The sequence below is a fragment of the Coturnix japonica genome, unplaced genomic scaffold (assembly GCF_054131305.1).
Source record: "Coturnix japonica strain WE unplaced genomic scaffold, WE-NBRP24 Scf085, whole genome shotgun sequence".
Taxonomy (NCBI): Eukaryota; Metazoa; Chordata; class Aves; order Galliformes; family Phasianidae; genus Coturnix; species Coturnix japonica.
The window spans coordinates 47919-68441 of record NW_028188988.1 but is presented as its reverse complement, the minus strand read 5'-3'; the positions used below and the strand labels follow the sequence as shown (position 1 = coordinate 68441).

At 57.8% G+C, this 20523-nt stretch overlaps 1 protein-coding gene across 3 annotated transcripts in view; it reads left to right on the top strand.

Moving 5' to 3' along the window:
• Nucleotides 1-20246, top strand: part of LOC146751481 (alpha-actinin-4) — a 32060-nt gene extending 11814 nt beyond the window's left edge. The window contains exons 3-18 of one of the 3 annotated variants that reach the window (XM_085534538.1): nucleotides 78-197; nucleotides 697-783; nucleotides 1128-1215; nucleotides 1551-1629; nucleotides 3989-4070; nucleotides 5252-5337; nucleotides 6638-6730; nucleotides 9618-9848; nucleotides 10997-11144; nucleotides 12805-12955; nucleotides 14025-14133; nucleotides 15565-15705; nucleotides 16982-17164; nucleotides 18086-18220; nucleotides 19345-19524; nucleotides 20037-20246. In XM_085534538.1, the coding sequence (XP_085390664.1) occupies nucleotides 78-197; nucleotides 697-783; nucleotides 1128-1215; nucleotides 1551-1629; nucleotides 3989-4070; nucleotides 5252-5337; nucleotides 6638-6730; nucleotides 9618-9848; nucleotides 10997-11144; nucleotides 12805-12955; nucleotides 14025-14133; nucleotides 15565-15705; nucleotides 16982-17164; nucleotides 18086-18220; nucleotides 19345-19524; nucleotides 20037-20231 (2108 nt within the window). In that variant the 3' untranslated portion in view covers nucleotides 20232-20246. Of the gene's footprint in view, nucleotides 1-77; nucleotides 198-696; nucleotides 784-1127; nucleotides 1216-1550; nucleotides 1630-3988; nucleotides 4071-5251; nucleotides 5338-6637; nucleotides 6731-9617; nucleotides 9849-10996; nucleotides 11145-12804; nucleotides 12956-14024; nucleotides 14134-15564; nucleotides 15706-16750; nucleotides 16799-16981; nucleotides 17165-18085; nucleotides 18221-19001; nucleotides 19179-19344; nucleotides 19525-20036 lie in introns of those variants that run through there. The other 2 variants (XM_085534539.1, XM_085534540.1) reach the window with 2 other exon arrangements.
• Nucleotides 20247-20523: the final 277 nt, after the last annotated feature.

The window sequence follows — 20523 nt, the reverse complement described above, 5'->3', positions numbered from 1 at the left end:
ATTGCAGCCCTGGGTCCAATATTCCCCTGGCTCCAATGCAGCCCCGTTTCCATCCCCCCCCCTTTTCCCCCCCCCAGGTGAGCGGCTGCCGAAGCCGGAGCGCGGCAAAATGCGGGTGCACAAGATCAACAACGTCAACAAGGCGCTGGATTTCATCGCCAGCAAAGGGGTCAAACTGGTCTCCATCGGGGCCGAGGGTGAGTCCGGGCTGCAGGGCATGGGGCAGGGCAGGGAATGCAGGGCAAGCAATGCAAGCAATGCAGGGCAGGCAATGCAAGCAATGCAGGGCAGGCAATGCAGGGCAGGCAATGCAAGGCAGGCAATGCAGGGCAAGCAATGCAGGGCAGGCAATGCAGGGCAGGCAATGCAGGGCAAGCAATGCAAGCAGATCCAGCTGAGCACATAACGTCAGAGCAGTGCAAGCAATGCAAGGCAGGCAATGCAAGCAGGGCAAGCAATGCAAGGCAGGCAATGCAAGCAGTGCAAGCAATGCAAGGCAGGTAATGCAAGCAATGCAAGGCAGACAATGCAAGCAATGCAAGCAGATCCAGCTGAGCACATAACGTCAGAGTAGTGCAGGCAATGCAGTGCAGGCAATGCAAGCAGGGCAAGCAATACAAGCTCCCTTATCAATCAGTGCCCTGCTCCCTTATCAGTCGCTGTTATCAGCTCTTATCTCCCCCTTCCCCCCCCCAGAGATCGTTGATGGTAACGCCAAGATGACGCTGGGGATGATCTGGACCATCATCCTTCGATTCGCCATCCAGGACATCTCCGTGGAAGGTAATGGGGCAGCTATGGGGCACAGCTATGGGGCAGCTATGGGGCAGCTATGGGGCACAGCTATGGGGCACGGCTATGGGGCAGCTATGGGGCAGCTATGGGGCTGGACCCAGGTAATGGGGCTGCAGAGCTATGGGGCACCGCTATGGGGCAGCTATGGGGCTGGACCCAGGTCATAGGGCTGCACGGCTATGGGGCACCGCTATGGGGCTGAATCCATCCCTTTATGGAAGGTAATGGGGCTGCAGGGCTATGGGGCAGCTATGGGGCACGGCTATGGGGCTCAGCTATGGGGTCAGCTATGGGGCAGAGCTATGGGGCTGAACCCTTCCATCCCTTTGCAGAGACCTCGGCCAAGGAGGGGCTGCTCTTATGGTGCCAAAGGAAAACAGCGCCCTACAAGAACGTCAACGTGCAGAACTTCCACATCAGGTGTGGGGCAGAAATCGGGGGTAAAAGGGGATGTGGGGCTGAAGGACACCTCTATGGGGCTGAAGGACACCTCCTCTATGGGGCTGAAGGACATCTCCTCTATGGGGCTGACCCCAATCTGTCTATGGGGCTGAACCCAGTCTATCTATGGGGCTGACCCCAATCTCTCTATGGGGCTGACCCCCATCTCTCTATGGGGCTAACCCCAATCTGTCTATGGGGCTGAACCCAATATCTCTCTATGGGACTGACCCCAATCTCTCTATGGGGCTGAAGCCCATCTCTCTATGGGGCTGACCCCAATCTATGGGGCTGCCCCCTGCCCTGTGTTGCAGCTGGAAGGACGGCCTTGCCTTCAACGCGTTGATCCACAGACACCGCCCGGAGCTCATTGAGTACGACAAGCTCAGGAAGGTAACGGGGCTGATTTGGGGGGGGGGGAGCAGCCCCCGACCCTCTGCACCATCCCCCCTCCATCATCCCCCCTTCATCATCTCCCCCTTCATCCCTCTCCTTTACCATCCTCCCTTCATCCTCCCCCCTTCAGCATCCATCTCCCTTTACCATCTCCCCCTTCATCCTCCCTCTCCTTTCACCCTCCCCCCCTTCATCATCCCCCCTTCACCCTCTCCCTTCACCCTCCCCCCCTTTATCATCCTCCTCTTCACCCCCCCTCATCATCATCCCCCTCTTCTTCACCCTCCCCCTTCATCATCCCTCCCCCTTTACCATCTCCCCCCTCATCCTCCCCCTCTTCACACTCCCCCCTTCAGCCTCTCCCTTCAGCATCCCCCCATTACCATCTCCCCTTCATCCTCCCCCTCCCTTCACCCTCCCCCTCTTCATCATCCCTCCCCCTTCACCCTCTCCCTTCATCCTCCTCCCTTCACCCTCCTCCCCATCCCTCTCCCTTTACCACCCCCCCCATTTACCATCCCCCCCTTCATCCTCCCCCCTTATCATCCTCCTCTTCACCCCCCCCCCATCATCCCCCTCTTCTTCACCCTCCCCCCCTTCATCCTCCCTCTCCCTTTACCATCTCCCCTTCATCCTCCCCATCTTCATCATCCCCCCATTTACCATCCCCCCCTTCATCCTCCCCCTCTTCACACTCCCCCCCTTCAGCCTCTCCCTTTACCATCCCCCCATTACCATCCCCCCCTTCATCCTCCCCCTCTTCATCCTCCCCCCCCATCATCATCCCCCTGTTTACCATCCCCCCTTTCATCCCTCCCTCTTCACCCTCTCCCTTCATCCTCCCCCCTTCATCCTCTCCCTACATCATCTCTGCCTTCACCCTCCCTCTCCCTTCAGCATCCCCCCCTTTAACATCCCCCTTCACCCTCTCCCTTCATCCTCCCCCCCCTTCATCACCCCTCTACTTCATCCCCCCCTTCATCCTCCCCCTCTTCACCCTCCCCCCCTTCAGCCTCTCTCCTTACCATCCCCCCCATTACCATCTCCCCCTTCATCCTCCCTCCCTTCACCCTCCCCCTCTTCATCATCCCCCTTATCATCCTCCTCTTCACCCTCACCCCCTTCATCCTCCCCCTCTTCTTCAACCCTCTCCCTTCATCCTCCCCCCCTTCAGCATCCCTCCCCCATTACCATCTCCCCCTTCATCCTCCCACTCTTCATTCTCCCCCTTTCATCCTACCCCCCTTCATCCTCCCCCCTTCATCCTCCCTCTCCCTTCACCATCCCCCCCTTCATCATCCCTCTCCCTTCATCCTCCCCCCTTCACCCTCCTCCCCATCCCTCTCTCCTTACCATCCCCCCCATTACCATCTCCCCCTTCATCCTCCCCCCTTTACCATTCCCCTCTTCACCCTCTCCCTTCATCCTCCCCCCCTTCATCCTCCCCCCCCTTCATCCTCTCCCTCCATCATCTCTGCCTTCACCCTCCTCTCCCTTCAGCATCCCCCCCCTTTAACATCCCCCCTTTACCCTCTCCCTTCATCCTCCCCCCCTTCATCACCCCTCTACTTCATCCCCCCCTTCATCATCCCTCTCCCTTCACCCTCCCCCCCTTCATCCTCCCCCTTTACCACCCCCCCCTTCATCCTCCACCCCTTCAGCATCCCTCTCCCTTTACCATCTCCCCCTTTACCACCCCCCCTTCATCCTCCCACTCTTCATTCTCCCCCTTTCATCCTACCCCCCTCATCATCCCTCCCCCTCTTCATCCTCCCCCTCTTCACCCTCTCCCTTCATCCTCCCCCCCCTTCATCACCCCTCTACTTCATCTCCCCCTTCATCATCCCTCTCCCCTTCACCCTCCTCCCCATCCCTCTCCCCTTACCATCCCCCCATTACCATCTCCCCCTTCATCCTCCCTCCCTTCACCCTCCCCCTCTTCATCATCCCCCCTTATCATCCTCCTCTTCACCCTCTCCCCTTCATCCTCCACCCCTTCATCATCCCTCTCCCCCTTCACCCTCTCCCCCTTCATCCTCCCCCTCTTCACACTCCCCCCTTCGGCCTCTCCCTTCATTCATCCCCCCATTACCATCTCCCCCTTCATCCTCCCCCCTTCATCCCCCCCTTTCATCCTCCCCCCCATTCACCCCCTCCCTTCACCCTCCCCCCCTTCATCGTCCCTCTCCCTTCATCATCCCCCCCCATTACCATCTCCCCCTTCACCCTCCCCCCCCACATTCACCCTCTCCCTTCATCCTCCCCCCTTTACCATCCCCCTTTTCACCCTCCCCCCCTCCCCCTCCCCCTTTCCCCCCCATTCACCCCCTCCCTTCTCCCTCTCCCCCCCCCCCAGGACGACCCCGTGACCAACCTGAACAACGCCTTCGAGGTGGCAGAGAAATACCTGGACATCCCCAAGATGTTGGATGCTGAGGGTGAGCCCCACAGCCAGCCCCATAGCCACCCCATATATAGCCCCATAGCCACCCCATGTATACCCATATAGCCTATAGCCAGCCCTATATCCACCCCTATATCCTATATGCACCCCTATATATACCCCTATATCCACCCCTATATCATATATCCACTCCTATATCCTATATCCACCCCTATACCCACCCCTATATCCTATATACACCCCTATATCCTATATACACCCCTATATCCACCCCAACCTCATCCCCTCCTTACACCCATACAAGAACCAGCCCCACACAGGACACCCTAATCACCTTCTAGACCCACACAGGAGCCCCTATGGGACCCAGGCATATAGGGCTGTTCATATGGGTTCTATAGGGCTGCTCTCATTCCCTATGGGAGCTATAAGGCATATAGGGCTGTTCATATGGGTTCTATAGGGCTGCTCTCATTCCGTATGGGAGCTATAAGGCATATAGGGCTGTTCATATGGGCTATATAGGGCCGCTTATCCAGCCCTATGTATTATATAGCATCAAACCCAGCATCCAGCTGTGCTATATAGGAACCTATAGGCAACATATAGGATCCCTTTGAGTTACCCAGCCCTATATATCATATAGCATCAAACCCAGCTGTGCTATATAGGAACGTATAGGCGACATATAGGATCCCTTTGAGTTACCCAGCCCTATATATCATATAGCATCAAACCCAGCATCCAGCTGTGCTATATAGGAACATATAGGATCCCTTTGAGTCACCCAGCCCTGTATATCATATAGCATCAAACCCAACCCAGCTGTGCTATATAGGAACATATAGGTGACATATAGGATCCCTTTGAGTTACCCAGCCCTATATATTATATAGCATCAAAACCAACCCAGCTGTGCTATATAGGAACATATAGGATCCCTTTGAATTACCCAGCCCTATATGGCATCAAACCCAGCATCCAGCTGTGCTATATAGGCAACATATAGGCAACATATAGGATCCCTTTGAGTTACCCAGCCCTATATATCATATAGCATCCAACCCAACCCAGCTGTGGTCTGGTCCCATCACCGCCTACTCCCTATGGGTCTCCCTATGGGGCTCCCTATGGGGCTCCCTATGTGCTCTATGGGGTCTCCTGGCTGCTCCTTCACGCCCCCCCCTGCGCCCCCTCCCCTATTTCTCCTCTCAGACATAGTGGGCACCCTGCGGCCCGACGAGAAAGCCATCATGACGTACGTGTCCTGCTTCTACCACGCTTTCTCGGGGGCTCAGAAGGTGAGCTCGGCTTTTGGGGGGGGGGCTTGGGGGGCAATGGCTGCTGGGTATTATGGGGAGGGGGCTTGGGGGCAATGGCTGCTGGGTATTATGGGGGGGGGGCTTTGTGCAATGGCTGCTGGGTATTATGCGGGGGGGGGCTTGGGGGGCAATGGCTGCTGGGTATTATGGGGGGGGGCTTTGTGCAATGGCTGCTGGGTATTATGGGGAGGGGGCTTGGGGGGCAATGGCTGCTGGGTATTATGGGGGGGGGCTTGGGGGGCAATGGCTGCTGGGTATTATGGGGGGGGGCTTGGGGGGCAATGGCTGCTGGGTATTATGGGGAGGGGGCTTTGTGCAATGGCTGCTGGGTATTATGGGGGGGGGCTTTGGGCAATGGCTGCTGGGTATTATGGGGGGGGGGCTTTGTGCAATGGCTGCTGGGTATTATGGGGGGGGGCTTTGTGCAATGGCTGCTGGGTATTATGGGGGGGTGCAGGTAGATGGAGCTCTGAGACCCCCCCTATGTAACTCTGAGACCCCCTATGTGGCTCTGAGACCCCCCCCCCATGTAGCTGTGAGACCCCCCACGTGGCTCTGAGACCCCCTATGTATCTCTTGAGACCCCCCTATGTAGCTGTGAGACCCCCCATGTGGATCTGAGACCCCCCCCAATGTAACTCTGAGACTCCCTATATAGCTCTGAGACCCCCCATGAGACCCCCCCCATGTAGCTGTGAGACCCCCCATGTAGCTGTGAGACCCCCCACGTAGCTGTGAGACCCCCTATGTGGATCTGAGACCCCCCACGTAGCTCTGAGACCCCCCACGTAGCTCTGAGACCCCCCATGTAGCTCTGAGACCCCCCCATGTGGATCTGAGACCCCCCCCATGTAGATCTGAGACCCCCCCTATATAGCTCTGAGACCCCCTATACAGCTGTGAGACCCCCCACGTGGCTCTGAGACCCCCCATGTAGCTCTGAGACCCCCCATGTAGCTCTGAGACCCCCCCATGTAGGGCTGTGGGGGTCTCCATTGCTGCATCCCCCCCCCCATTTAATGCTGCCATCAGACCTATAGGGGTTCCTTAACCCCCCCTTTACTCTGGGGGGGCTCCATTGCTGCATCCCCCCCCCCTAATTCCTCCAATGGTCCTGGGGAAGCCCCCCCCCCCCATTTCACCTGCTTCCAAAGCTCTATTAACCCCCATTGCTCTGCATAGGGCTGAGACCCCCCAGGTGGGATTTTGGGGGGTGGGCTATAGGGGGGGGGGGGCTGTGCACGGTGACCCCCCCCCACTGTGATACCCCCCCCCCCAGGCAGAGACAGCGGCCAACAGGATCTGCAAAGTGCTGGCGGTCAACCAGGAGAACGAGCATCTGATGGAGGACTATGAGAAACTGGCGTCTGATGTGAGACCCCTCCCCATAAATACCCCATGGGAGACCCCTCCCCATTAATACAGCACCCCCCCCATGGGAGACCCCTCCCCATTAATACCCCATGGGAGACCCCTCCCCATAAATACCCCATGGGAGACCCCTCCCCATTAACACCCCATGGGAGACCCCTCCCCATCAACACCCCATGGGAGACCCCTCCCCATTAACACCCCATGGGAGACCCCTCCCCATAAATACCCCATGGGAGACCCCTCCCCATTAACACCCCATGGGAGACCCCTCCCCATCAACACCCCATGGGAGACCCCTCCCCATTAATACCCCATGGGAGACCCCTCCCCATTAACACCCCATAGGAGACCCCTCCCCATTAATACCCCATGGGAGACCCCTCCCCATTAACACCCCATGGGAGACCCCTCCCCATTAATACCCCATGGGAGACCCCTCCCCATTAACACCCCATGGGAGACCCCTCCCCATCAACAGCCCATGGGAGACCCCTTCCCATAAATACCCCATGGGAGACCCCTCCCCATTAATACCCCATGGGAGACCCCTCCCCATTAACACCCCATAGGAGACCCCTCCCCATTAATACCCCATGGGAGACCCCTCCCCATTAACACCCCATGGGAGACCCCTCCCCATTAATACCCCATGGGAGACCCCTCCCCATTAACACCCCATGGGAGACCCCTCCCCATTAATACCCCATGGGAGACCCCTCCCCATTAACACCCCATGGGAGACCCCTCCCCATAAATACCCCATGGGAGACCCCTCCCCATTAACACCCCATGGGAGACCCCTCCCCATCAACACCCCATGGGAGACCCCTCCCCATTAATACCCCATGGGAGACCCCTCCCCATAAACACCCCATGGGAGACCCCTCCCCATTAATACAGCACCCCCCATGGGAGACCCCTCCCCATTAATACCCCATGGGAGACCCCTCCCCATTAACACCCCATAGGAGACCCCTCCCCATTAATACCCCATGGGAGACCCCTCCCCATTAACACCCCATGGGAGACCCCTCCCCATTAATACCCCATGGGAGACCCCTCCCCATTAACACCCCATGGGAGACCCCTCCCCATAAATACCCCATGGGAGACCCCTCCCCATTAACACCCCATGGGAGACCCCTCCCCATCAACACCCCATGGGAGACCCCTCCCCATTAATACCCCATGGGAGACCCCTCCCCATAAACACCCCATGGGAGACCCCTCCCCATTAATACAGCACCCCCCATGGGAGACCCCTCCCCATTAACACCCCATAGGAGACCCCTCCCCATTAATACCCCATGGGAGACCCCTCCCCATTAACACCCCATGGGAGACCCCTCCCCATAAATACCCCATGGGAGACCCCTCCCCATTAACACCCCATGGGAGACCCCTCCCCATAAACACCCCATGGGAGACCCCTCCCCATTAATACCCCATGGAGACCCCTCCCCATTAATACAGCACCCCCATGGGAGACCCCTCCCCATTAATACAGCACCCCCATGGGAGACCCCTCCCCATTAATACCCCATGGGAGACCCCTCCCCATATACACACCATGGGAGACCCCTCCCCATAAATACAGCACCCCCATGGGAGACCCCTCCCCATTAATACCCCATAGGAGACCCCTCCCCATTAATACCCCATGGGAGACCCCTCCCCATATACACACCATGGGAGACCCCTCCCCATCAACACCCCATGGGAGACCCCTCCCCATCAACACAGCACCCCCATTGGTGATGCCACATGAGCCCCCTCCCCATATTCTTAAACCCACCACCCCCATTCCTAATGCCCCCCCAACCCCCTCCCCATGTTCCTAAGCCCCCTCCCCATGCCCCTAAACCCACCACCCCCATTGGTAATGCCCCCTAACCCCCTCCCCATTCCCCTAAGCCCACCCCCCCATTGATGCTGTCCCCTAAGCCCCCTCCCCATGCACCTAAACCCACCCCCCCCATTCCTGCTGCCCCCTTACCCCCTCCCCATGCTCCTAAACCCACCACCCCCATTCCTGATGTTCCTAACCCCCCTCCCCATGCCCCTAAGCCCACCCCCCCATTTGTGATGCCCCTAAGCCCCCCCCCATTGCTGCTTTCCCCCCCCAGCTCCTGCAGTGGATCAGCCGCACCATCCCTTTCTGACCCCCCAAGCCCCCTCCCCATGCTCCTAAGCCCCCTCCCCATGTTCCTAAACCCACCCCCCCCATTGGTGATGCCCCCTGACCCCCCTCCCCATACTCCTAAGTCCCCTCCCCATGTTCCTAACCCCCCTCTCCATGCCCCTAAGCCCACCACCCCCCTTGGTGATGCTCCCCAAACCCTCTCCCCACGTTCCTAAGCCCCCTCCCCATGCTCCTAAACCCACCACCCCCATTCCTAATGCTCCCTGAGCCCCCTCCCCATTCCCCTAAGCCCACCCCCCCCATTTGTGATGCTCCTTAGCCCACCCCCCCATTCCTGCTGCCCCCTAACCCCCCTCCCCATGTTCCTAACCCCCCTCCCCATGCCCCTAAGCCCACCCCCCCCATTTGTGATGCTTCTAAACCCAACCCCCCCATTCCTGCTGCCCCCTAACCCCCTCCCCATGCCCCTAAGCCCCCTCTCCATACTCCTGAGCCCCCTCCCCATGCCCCTAAGCCCACCCCCCCCATTGATGCTGCCCCCTAACCCCCCCCCCATGCCCCTAAGCCCACCCCCCCATTTGTGATGCCCCTAATCCCCCCCCATTGCTGCTTCCCCCTGTCCCAGCTCCTGCAGTGGATCAGCCACACCATCCCTTGCTGACCCCCCAAGCCCCCTCCCCATACTCCTGACCCCCCTCCCCATGCCCCTAAGCCCCCCTCCCATTGCTGCCTCCCCCGCCAGCTCCTGCAGTGGATCAGCCGCACGATCCCGTGGCTGGAGGATCGCAGCCCCCAGAAAACGATCCAGGAGATGCAGCAGAAACTGGAGGATTTCAGGGATTATCGCAGGGTGCACAAACCCCCCAAAGTGCAGGAGAAATGTCAGCTGGAAATCAACTTCAACACGCTGCAGACCAAGCTCCGGCTCAGCAACAGGCCGGCCTTCATGCCGTCAGAGGGGAGGATGGTGGCGGTGAGATATGGGGGGATATGGGGGTGCTATGGGGTCTGGGGATATGGGGCTGCTATGGGGTCTGGGGATATGGGGGATGCTATGGGGTCTGGGGATATGGGGGGGCTATGGGGTCTGGGGCTATGGGGGATGCTATGGGGTCTGGGGATACGGGGCTGCTATGGGGTCTGGGGCTATGGGGGATGCTATGGGGGATGCTATGGGGGCTGCTATGGGGTGGGGGCTGCTATGGGGGGATGCTATGGGGTCTAGAGCTATGGGGGGGCTATGGGGGATGCTATGGGGTCTAGAGCTATGGGGGATGCTATGGGGGGTTGCTGCCTTCATGCCATCGGAGGGGAGGATGGTGGCGGTGAGATATGGGGGGGGATGCTATGGGGTCTGGGGATATGGGGGGGCTATGGGGGGTGCTATGGGGTCTGGGGATATGGGGGGGCTATGGGGGGTGCTATGGGGTCTGGGGATATGGGGGGGCTATGGGGGATGCTATGGGGTCTGGGGATATGGGGGGGCTATGGGGGGTGCTATGGGGTCTGGGGATATGGGGGGGGCTATGGGGTGGGGGATGCTATGGGGGGGATGCTATGGGGGGGTGCTGCCTTCATGCCGTCGGAGGGGAGGATGGTGGCGGTGAGATATGGGGGGGTTGGGGGTCTGGGGATATGGGGGATGCTATGGGGTCTGGGGATATGGGGGGGCTATGGGGGATGCTATGGGGTCTGGGGATATGGGGGGGCTATGGGGGATGCTATGGGGTCTGGGGCTATGGGGGGGCTATGGGGGATGCTATGGGGTCTGGGGCTATGGGGGGGCTATGGGGGATGCTATGGGGTCTAGAGCTATGGGGGGTGCTATGGGGGGTTGCTGCCTTCATGCCGTCAGAGGGGAGGATGGTGGCGGTGAGATATGGGGGGGGTTGGGGGTCTGGGGATATGGGGGGGGCTATGGGGTCTGGGGATATGGGGCTGCTATGGGGTCTAGAGCTATGGGGGGGGGGGGCCGCTATGGGAGGAGGGGATGCTATGGGGGGGCTACTATGGGGCACTGGTGCGGGGCCTGCCCCTATAATGGGGTCCCATAGGATCCTGCCCCTATAATGGGGTCCCATAGGATCCTGCCCTATAGCTGGGGTGTGCTGTGCCCTATAGGACATCAATATGGGGTGGCAGCACCTGGAGCAGGCAGAGAAGGGCTATGAGGAATGGCTGCTGAACGAGATCCGGCGCCTGGAGAGACTCGATCACCTGGCCGAGAAGTTCAGGCAGAAAGCGTCCATCCACGAGGGCTGGACCGAAGGTAACGCTATGGGGCTGGGGGCTATGGGGTCTGTATGGGGCCTTTATGGGGTCTATGGGGTCTATATGGGGTCTATGGGGTCTTTATGGGGCCTTTATGGGGTCTATGGGGTCTATGGGGCTGAGAAATTGAGGCAGAAAGCGTCCATCCACGAGGCCTGGACCGAAGGTAACGCTATGGGGCTGGGGGATATGGGGTCTTATGGGGTCTATATGGGGTCTGTGGGGTCTGTATGGGGTCTATGGGGTCTTTATGGGGCCTTTATGGGGTCTATGGGGTCTTATGGGGTCTATGGGGCTGAGAAGTTCAGGCAGAAAGCGTCCATCCACAAGGCCTGGACCGAAGGTAACGCTATGGGGCTGGGGGCTATGGGGTCTGTATGGGGTCTGTATGGGGTCTATGGGGTCTTTATGGGGCCTTTATGGGGTCTTATGGGGTCTATGGGGCTGAGAAGTTCAGGCAGAAAGCGTCCATCCATGAGGCATGGACCGAAGGTAACGCTATGGGGCTGGGGGATATGGGGTCTTATGGGGCCTTTATGGGGTCTATGGGGTCTTTATGGGGTCTTTATGGGGTCTTATGGGGTCTATGGGGTCTTTATGGGGCCTTTATGGGGTCCTATGGGGTCTATGGGGCTGAGAAGTTCAAGCAGAAAGCGTCCATCCACGAGGCCTGGACCGAAGGTAACGCTATGGGGCTGGGGGTTAAGGGGGTTTGGGGTCTTATGGGGTTTATGGGGTCTATGGGGTCTTCATGGGGCCTTTATGGGGTCTATGGGGCTGAGAAGTTCAGGCAGAAAGCGTCCATCCGCGAGGCCTGGACTGAAGGTAACGCTATGGGGCTGGGGGATATGGGGTCTTATGGGGTCTATATGGGGTCTATGGGGTCTTTATGGGGCCTTTATTGGGTCTATGGGGTCTGTGGGGCTGAGAAGTTCAGGCAGAAAGCGTCCATCCACGAGGCCTGGACTGAAGGTAACGCTATGGGGCTGGGGGCTATAGGGTCTTTATGGGGCCTTTATGGGGTCTATGGGGTCTGTATGGGGTCTATGGGGTCTTTATGGGGTCTAGGGGGTCTTTATGGGGTCTAGGGGGTCTTATGGGGTCTATGGGGCTGAGAAGTTCAGGCAGAAAGCGTCCATCCACGAGGCCTGGACCGAAGGTAACGCTATGGGGCTGGGGGATATGGGGTCTTATGGGGTCTGTATGGGGTCTATGGGGCCTTTATGGGGTCTATGGGGTCTATGGGGCTGAGAAGTTCAGGCAGAAAGCGTCCATCCACGAGGCCTGGACTGAAGGTAATGCTATGGGGCTGGGGGATATGGGGTCTTTATGGGGTCCCCCCTTTCCCCCATATTAACCCCCATTACCCCATATTAACCCCCCTTTCCCCCATATAAACCCCATATTAACCCCCTTTACCCCATATTAACCCCCATATTAACCCCCTTTCCCCTATATTAACCCCCCTTTACCCCATATTAACCCCCATTACCCCATATCAACCCCCTTTACCCCATATTAACCCCCTTTACCCCATATTAACCCCATATTAACCCCATATTAACCCCCCTTTACCTCATATTAACCCCCTTTCCCCCATATTAACCCCCTTTCCCCCCTATTAACCCCCTATTAACCCCACTATCCGTATGGGGCAGGCAAGGAGGCGCTGCTGCAGTACAAGGACTACGAGGCCGCCACGTTATCAGACATCAAAGCGCTGATAAGGAAACACGAGGCCTTTGAGAGCGACCTGGCGGCGCATCAGGATCGAGTGGAGCAGATCGCGGCCATCGCACAGGAGCTCAAGTGAGGCCAGAAATGGGAGCGGGCCCTTTAAGACGGGGGGGGGGGGTTGGTTTAAGAGGGGTCTGGCCCTTTAAGAAGGGTCTGGCCCTTTAAGAGGGGGTGGGGCTTTAAATGGGTCTGGCCCTTTAAGAGGAGCCTGGCCCTTTAAGAGGGGTCTGGCCCTTTAAGAGGAGCCTGGCCCTTTAAGAGGTGGGGGGGGGGAGGTGTTAGGGAGGGGGGTGGGCCCTTTTAAGAGAGGGGGGGGCTTCAAGAGGAGCCTGGCCCTTTAAGAGGGGCCTGGCCCTTTAAGAGGGGGGGGGCTTTAAGAGGGTGGGGCCCTTTAAGGGGGTGGGGCATTTAAGAGGGGTCTGGCCCTTTAAGAGGGGTCTGGCCCTTTAAGAGGAGCCTGGCCCTTTAAGAGGGGTCTGGCCCTTTAAGAGGAGCCTGGCCCTTTAAGAGGAGCCTGGCCCTTTAAGAAGGGTCTGGCCCTTTAAGAAGGGTGTGGCCCTTTAAGAGGGGGTGGGGCACTTTAAGGGGGGAGGGGGGGGCTTTAAGAGGAGCCTGGCCCTTTAAGAGAGGGGTGGGGGGTCCTTTAAGAAGGGGTGGCCCCTTTAAGAGGAGTCTGGCCCTTTAAGGGTGCGGGCCCTTTAAGAGGGTGAGGCCATTTAAGAGTAGTCTGGCCCTTTAAGAGGGGGTGGGCCCTTTAAGAGGAGTCTGGCCCTTTAAGGGGGGGGGGGCCCTTAAGTGGGGGTGGCCCTTTAAGGGGGGGGGGGGGGGGGCTTTAAGAGGAGCCTGGCCCTTTAAGAGTGGGTGGGGCCTTAAAGGGGTGGGGGCCTTGAAGGGGCACTGACCCCTTTAAGAGGGGGCAGGGCCTTAAAAAGGGGGGTGGCCCCTTTAAGAGGGGGCGGGGCCTTTAAGAGGGGGTGGCCCCTTTAAGAGTGGGCGTGGCCTTATAAGGGGCGGAGCCTTAAAAGGGGCGAGGTTCTAAAGGAGGGTGGCCCCTTTAAGAGGGGGATGGGGCCCTTTAAGAGAGGGGACGTGGCCCCTTTAAGAGTGGGCCCCACACGCGCCCCATTGCCTCCCATTGCAGTGAGCTGGATTACTACGACTCCCCCAGCGTCAACTCGCGCTGCCAGAAGATCTGCGACCAATGGGACGTGCTGGGCTCCCTGACCCACAGCCGCAGGGAGGCCCTGGAGGTACCAGGGCTGCCCCATAAGTGGATCTTTGGGACCCCCAACCTGCCCCATAAGTGGTTCCTTAGGACCCCCAACCTGCCCCATAAGTGGATCTTTGGGACCCCCAACCTGCCCCACAAGTGGTTCCTTAGGACCCCCAACCTGCCCCATAAGTGGTTCCTTAGGACCCCCAACCTGCCCCATAAGTGGTTCCTTAGGACCCCCAACCTGCCCCACAAGTGGTTCCTTAGGACCCCCAACCTGCCCCATAAGTGGTTCCTTAGGACCCCCAACCTGCCCCATAAGTGGTTCCTTAGGACCCCCAACCTGCCCCACAAGTGGCTCTTTGGGACCCCCAACCTGCCCCACAAGTGGTTCCTCAGGACCCCCAACCTGCCCCATAAGTGGTTCCTTAGGATCCCCAACCTGCCCCATAAGTGGATCTTTGGGACCCCCAACCTGCCCCACAAGTGGATCTTTGGGACCCCCAACCTGCCCCATAAGTGGATCTTTGGGACCCCCAACCTGCCCCACAAGTGGTTCCTTAGGACCCCCAACCTGCCCCACAAGTGGCTCTTTATGTCCCCCTCATCCCCCCCATATCCCCCCCCCCCCGCCCCACAAGTGGCTCATTGGGACCCCCCCTGCCCCACAAGTTCCTCTCTGTGCCCCACAAGTGACTCTTTGGAGTCCCCTTTCCCTGCCCCACAAGTGGCTCTTTGGGGTCCCCCCCCTTCCCCCCTCCCTGCCTCACAAGTGCCTCTTTGTGCCCCACAAGTGGCTCTTTGGGGCCCCCACCTGCCCCACAAGTGGCTCTTTGGGACCCCCAACCTGCCCCACAAGTGGCTTTTCAGGGTCTGCCCCCTTCCCTGCCCCACAAGGGGCTCTTTGGGGCCCCATAAGTGGCTCTTTAGGCCCCTTTCCTGCCCCACAAGTGGCTCCTTGGGGCTCCCTCTGTGCCCCACAAGTGGCTCTTTTGGAGTCCCCTTTCCCTGCCCCACAAGTGCCTCTTTGTGCCCCACAAGTGGCTCTTTGGGACCCCCCTTCCCTGCCCCTCAAGTGGCTCTTTACGTCCCCCCCTGCCCCACAAGTGTCTCTCTGTGCCCCACAAGTGTCTCTCTGTGCCCCACAAGTGTCTGTGCCCCACAAGTGTCTCTCTGTGCCCCACAAGTGTCTGTGCCCCACAAGTGTCTCTCTGTGCCCCACAAGTGTCTGTGCCCCACAAGTGTCTGTGCCCCACAAGTGTCCCTGTGCCCCACAAGTGTCCCTGTGCCCCACAAGTGTCTGTGCCCCACAAGTGTCCCTGTGCCCCACAAGTGTCCCTGTGCCCCACAAGTGTCTCTGTGCCCCACAAGTGCCTCTTTGTGCCCCACAAGTGTCCCTGTGCCCCACAAGTGTCTCTCTGTGCCCCACAAGTGTCTGTGCCCCACAAGTTCCCGTCTCCCCCCACAGAAAACAGAGAAGCAGCTGGAGACCATCGACGAGCTGCACCTGGAATACGCCAAGAGAGCGGCTCCATTCAACAACTGGATGGAGAGCGCCATGGAGGACCTGCAGGACATGTTCATCGTGCACACCATCGAGGAGATCGAGGTCCTAATTAGCCTTAATTGGATCTTAATTAATGTTAATTAGATGTTAATTAGATGCCTGGGGGTCTGCCTGGGGGTCTCCCTTTTTGGAGTCCCCCATAACCCCCCATAAACCAATAACTATCCCTATAACCCCATAACTAACCCTATAACCCTATAACCCCATAACTATCCCTATAACCCCATAACTAACCCTATAACCCCATAACTAACCCTATAACCCTATAACCCCATAACTAACCCCATAACCCCATAACTAACCCCATAACTAAACCCATAACCCCATATAACCCCATATAACCCCATATAACCCCATATAACCCATATAACCCCATATAGCCCCATATAACCCTATATAACCCCATATAACCCCATATAACCCTATAGGGTCTGATGGCCGCCCACGAGCAGTTCATATATCCCCATATAACCCCATATTACCCCATATAACCATATACAGCCCCATAAGTAACCCTGTATAACCCCATATAACCCTATAGGGCCTGATAGCCACCCACAAGCAGTTCATATAGCCCCATAGAAACCCATATAACCCTATATAGCCCCATATAACCCTATACAGCCCCATAAGTAACCCTGTATAACCCCATATAACCCTGTAGAGCCTGATGGCGGCCCACGAGCAGTTCATATAGCCCCATAGAACCCCATATAACCCTATACAGCCCTATATAACCCCATATAACCCTATAGGGCCTGATGGCGGCCCACGAGCAGTTCATATAGCCCCATAGAACCCCATATAGCCCCATATAGCCCCATATAACCCCATATAACCCCATATAACCCTATATGACCCCATATAACCCTATATAACCCCATACAGCCCTATATAGCCCCATATAACCCCATATAACCCCATATAACCCCATATAACCCCATAGGGCCTGATGGCGGCCCACGAGCAGTTCATATAGCCCCATAGGACCCCATATAGCCCCATATAACCCCATATAACCCTATATAACCCCATATAACCCCATATAGCCCCATATAGCCCCATATAACCCCATATAACCCCATAGGGCCTGATGGCCGCCCACGAGCAGTTCATATAGCCCCATAGAACCCCATATAGCCCCATAGAACCCCATATAACCCTATACAGCCCTATATAACCCCATATAGCCCCATATAACCCCATATAGCCCCATATAACCCCATATAACCCCATATAACCCCATATAACCCCATATAGCCCCATAGAACCCCATATAACCCCATATAACCCCATATAACCCCATATAACCCTATAGGGGCTGATGGCCGCCCACGAGCAGTTCAAGGCGACGCTGCCGGACGCTGATAAGGAACGAGCCGCCATCTTGGGGATCCAGCGGGAGGCGCAACGTGTGGGGGAGACCCACGGCATCAAGATGGCGGCCAACAACCCCTACAGCGCCGTCACCCCACAGCTCATCAACGCCAAGTGGGACAGGGTCAGTGGATATGGGGCTATGGGGTGCTTATGGGGTGGTTATGGGGTTATGGGGTGGTTGTGGGGCAGCTATGGGGCTATGGGGTGGTTATGGAGCAGCTATGGGGTGTCTATGGGGCTATGGGGTGGTTATGGGGCGGCTATGGGGCAGCGATGGGGCTGTGGGGTGGTTATGGAGTGGTTATGGGGTTATGGGGTGGTTATGGGGCAGTTATGGGGCTATGGGGCGGCCAACAACCCCTACTGCGCCGTCACCCCACAGCTCATCAATGTCAAGTGGGACAGGGTCAGTGGGCGGATATGGGGCGGATATAGGACAGCTATGGGGCGGCTGTGGGGCTATGGGGTGGTTATGGAGCGGTTATGGGGCTTTGGGGTGGCTATGGGGCAGCTATGGGGTTGTGGGATGGATATGGGGTGGCTATGGGGTGTTTATGGGGCAGCAATGAGGTTGTGGGGTGGCTATGGGGCAGTTATGGGGCTATGGGGTGGCTATGGGGCAGCTATGAGTCAGCTATGGGGTTATGGGGTGGCTATGGGGCAGCTATGGGGTGGCTATGGGGAGGATATGGGGTGTTGTGGGGCATCTATGGGGCAGCTATGGGGTTGTGGGGTGTCTATGGGGTGGCTATGGGGCTATGGGGCGGTTATGGGGCTATGGGGCAGCTGTGGGGCAGCTATGGGGTTGTGGGGCGTCTGTGGGGCAGCTGTGGGGTTGTGGGGCATCTATAGGGCAGCTATGGGGTTGTGGGTTCACTATGGGGCAGCACTGGGGCAGCTGTGGGGCTATGGGGTGGTTATGGAGCAATTATGGGGCAGCTATGGGGCAGCTATGGGGCAGCTATGGGGTTGTGGGGCGTCTATGGGGCAGCCGTGGGGCAGCAGGACCCCAATGTAACCCCCCATTCCCCCCCATTTCCAGGTGCAGCAGTTGGTTCCGCAGCGCGATGCAGCGCTGCAGGACGAGCAGAACCGGCAGCAATGCAACGAGCGGCTGCGGCGGCAGTTTGCAGCGCAGGCCAACGTCGTGGGGCCGTGGATACAGAACAAGATGGAGGTCGGGCCCAGTGCATTTATTGCAACCCCACGGTGCATTTATTGCAGCCCCGCGGTGCATTTATTGCAACCCCATGGTGCATTTATTGCAACCCCACGGTGCATTTATTGCAGCCCCACATTGCATTTATTGCAACCCCATGGTGCATTTATTGCAGCCCCATGGTGCATTTATTGCAGCCCCACGGTGCATTTATTGCAACATCACGGTGCATTTATTGCAGCCCCACATTGCATTTATTGCAACCCCATGGTGCATTTATTGAAGCCCCATGGTGCATTTATTGCAGCCCCACGGTGCATTTATTGCAACCGCACTGTGCATTTATTGCAGCCCCACATTGCATTTATTACAACCCCACATTGCTTTTATCGCAGCCCTGCGGTGCATTTATTGCAACCCCACTTTGCATTTATTGCAACCCCGTGGTGCATTTATTGCAACATCACGGTGCATTTATTGCAGCCCCACGGTGCATTTACTGCAACCCTGTGGTGCATTTATTGCAACCCCACATTGCATTTATTGCAAGCACACGCCACCTGTTGCATTTGTTGCAACCCCACAATGCATTCATTGCACACACACACAGCATTTATTGCATACCCCGCCTGTTGCATTTATTGCACCCCCTTGCATTTATTGCAAACCCATTTCATGCACCCCCATTGCCTTTCACACCCTCTCGTTGCATTTCCTGCCCCCCTGTTGCAATTTGGGAACCCCCCCATTGCATTTCTTACCCCCCTTTATTGCATCCTGCATTGCTGCCCCCCTGCAGGAGATCGGCTGCATCTCCCTGGAGCTGCACGGGACCCTGGAGGACCAGCTGCAGCAGCTGCAGCATTTCATGCACCTCCATTGCCTTTCATACCATCCCATTGCCTTTCATACCCCCCCATTGCCTTTCACACCCTCTCGTTGCATTTCATGCACCCCCTGACCCCCCCCCCGTTGCATTTCTCACCCTGCAGGAGATCGGTCGCATCTCTTTGGAGCTGCACGGGACCCTGGAGGACCAGCTGCAGCAGCTGCAGCATTTCATGCACCCCCATTGCCTTTCATACCATCTCATTGCATTTCATGCACCTCCTGACCCCCCCGTTGCATTTCTCGCCCTGCAGGAGATCGGCCGCATCTCTTTGGAGCTGCACGGGACCCTGGAGGACCAGCTGCAGCAGCTGCAGCTCTACGAGCGCAGCATCGTGGAGTACAAACCCAACCTGGAGCTGCTGGAGCAGCAGCATCAGCTGGGGCAGGAGGCGCTCATCTTCGACAACAAGCACTCCAACTACACCATGGAGGTGAGTGGGGCACATAGGGGGCAATGTGTGGGGCTGGGGGGGGATATGTGGGGCTGAGGGGGCAATATATGGGGCTGGGGGACAATATATGGGGCTGGGGGGGTATATATGGGGCAATATGTGGGGCTGGGGGGGTATAATATGGGGGGGGCCCTGGTCTTGGACAACAAGCACTTCAACTACACCATGGAGGTGAATGGGGCCGTATAGGGGGCAATGTGTGGGGCTGGGGGGTATATATGGGGCTGTGGGGGTATATATGGAGCTGGAAGGGGCAATATGTGGGGCTGAGGGGCAATATATGGGGCTGGGGGGGGTATATATGGGGGCATAACATGGGGTGGGCTTGGGGGGGGGCCTAACATAGGGGGCATCCTATGGCCCCAGGCTCCCCTTTAGTGCCCCCCCCCCATTAATTACCCTGCCCCCCCATTAATTACCCTGCCCCCCCATTAATTAACCTGCCCCCCATTAATTAACCTGCCCCATTAATTAACCTTTAATGAACGCAGCACATCCGCGTGGGCTGGGAGCAGCTGCTGACCACCATCGCCAGAACCATCAACGAGGTGGAGAATCAGATCCTGACCCGCGACGCCAAAGGGATCAGCCAGGAGCAGATGCACGAGTTCAGGGCGTCCTTCAACCACTTCGATAAGGTGGGGGCACATGAAGACCCCCCCCAATTAGAGACCCCCCCCAGTTAGAGACCCCACACCTCCCTATTACAGACCCCCATTCATCCATAGAGCCCCCCATCATGCAGGAGTTCAGGGCGTCCTTCAACCACTTCGACAAGGTGGGGGCTACAAAGACCCCCCCCCAATTAAAGACCCCCCCGCCCCAATTAAAGACCCCCCCCAATTAAAGGCCCCTCCCAATTATGAACCTACCCCCCCTTACCCTGCAGACCCCCCTATCCAAAGACCCCCCCTCGCAGATCCCCCCCTATGCCCCCCTATATTGAACCCCCCCTCCCCATATTGGGTCCACCCCATA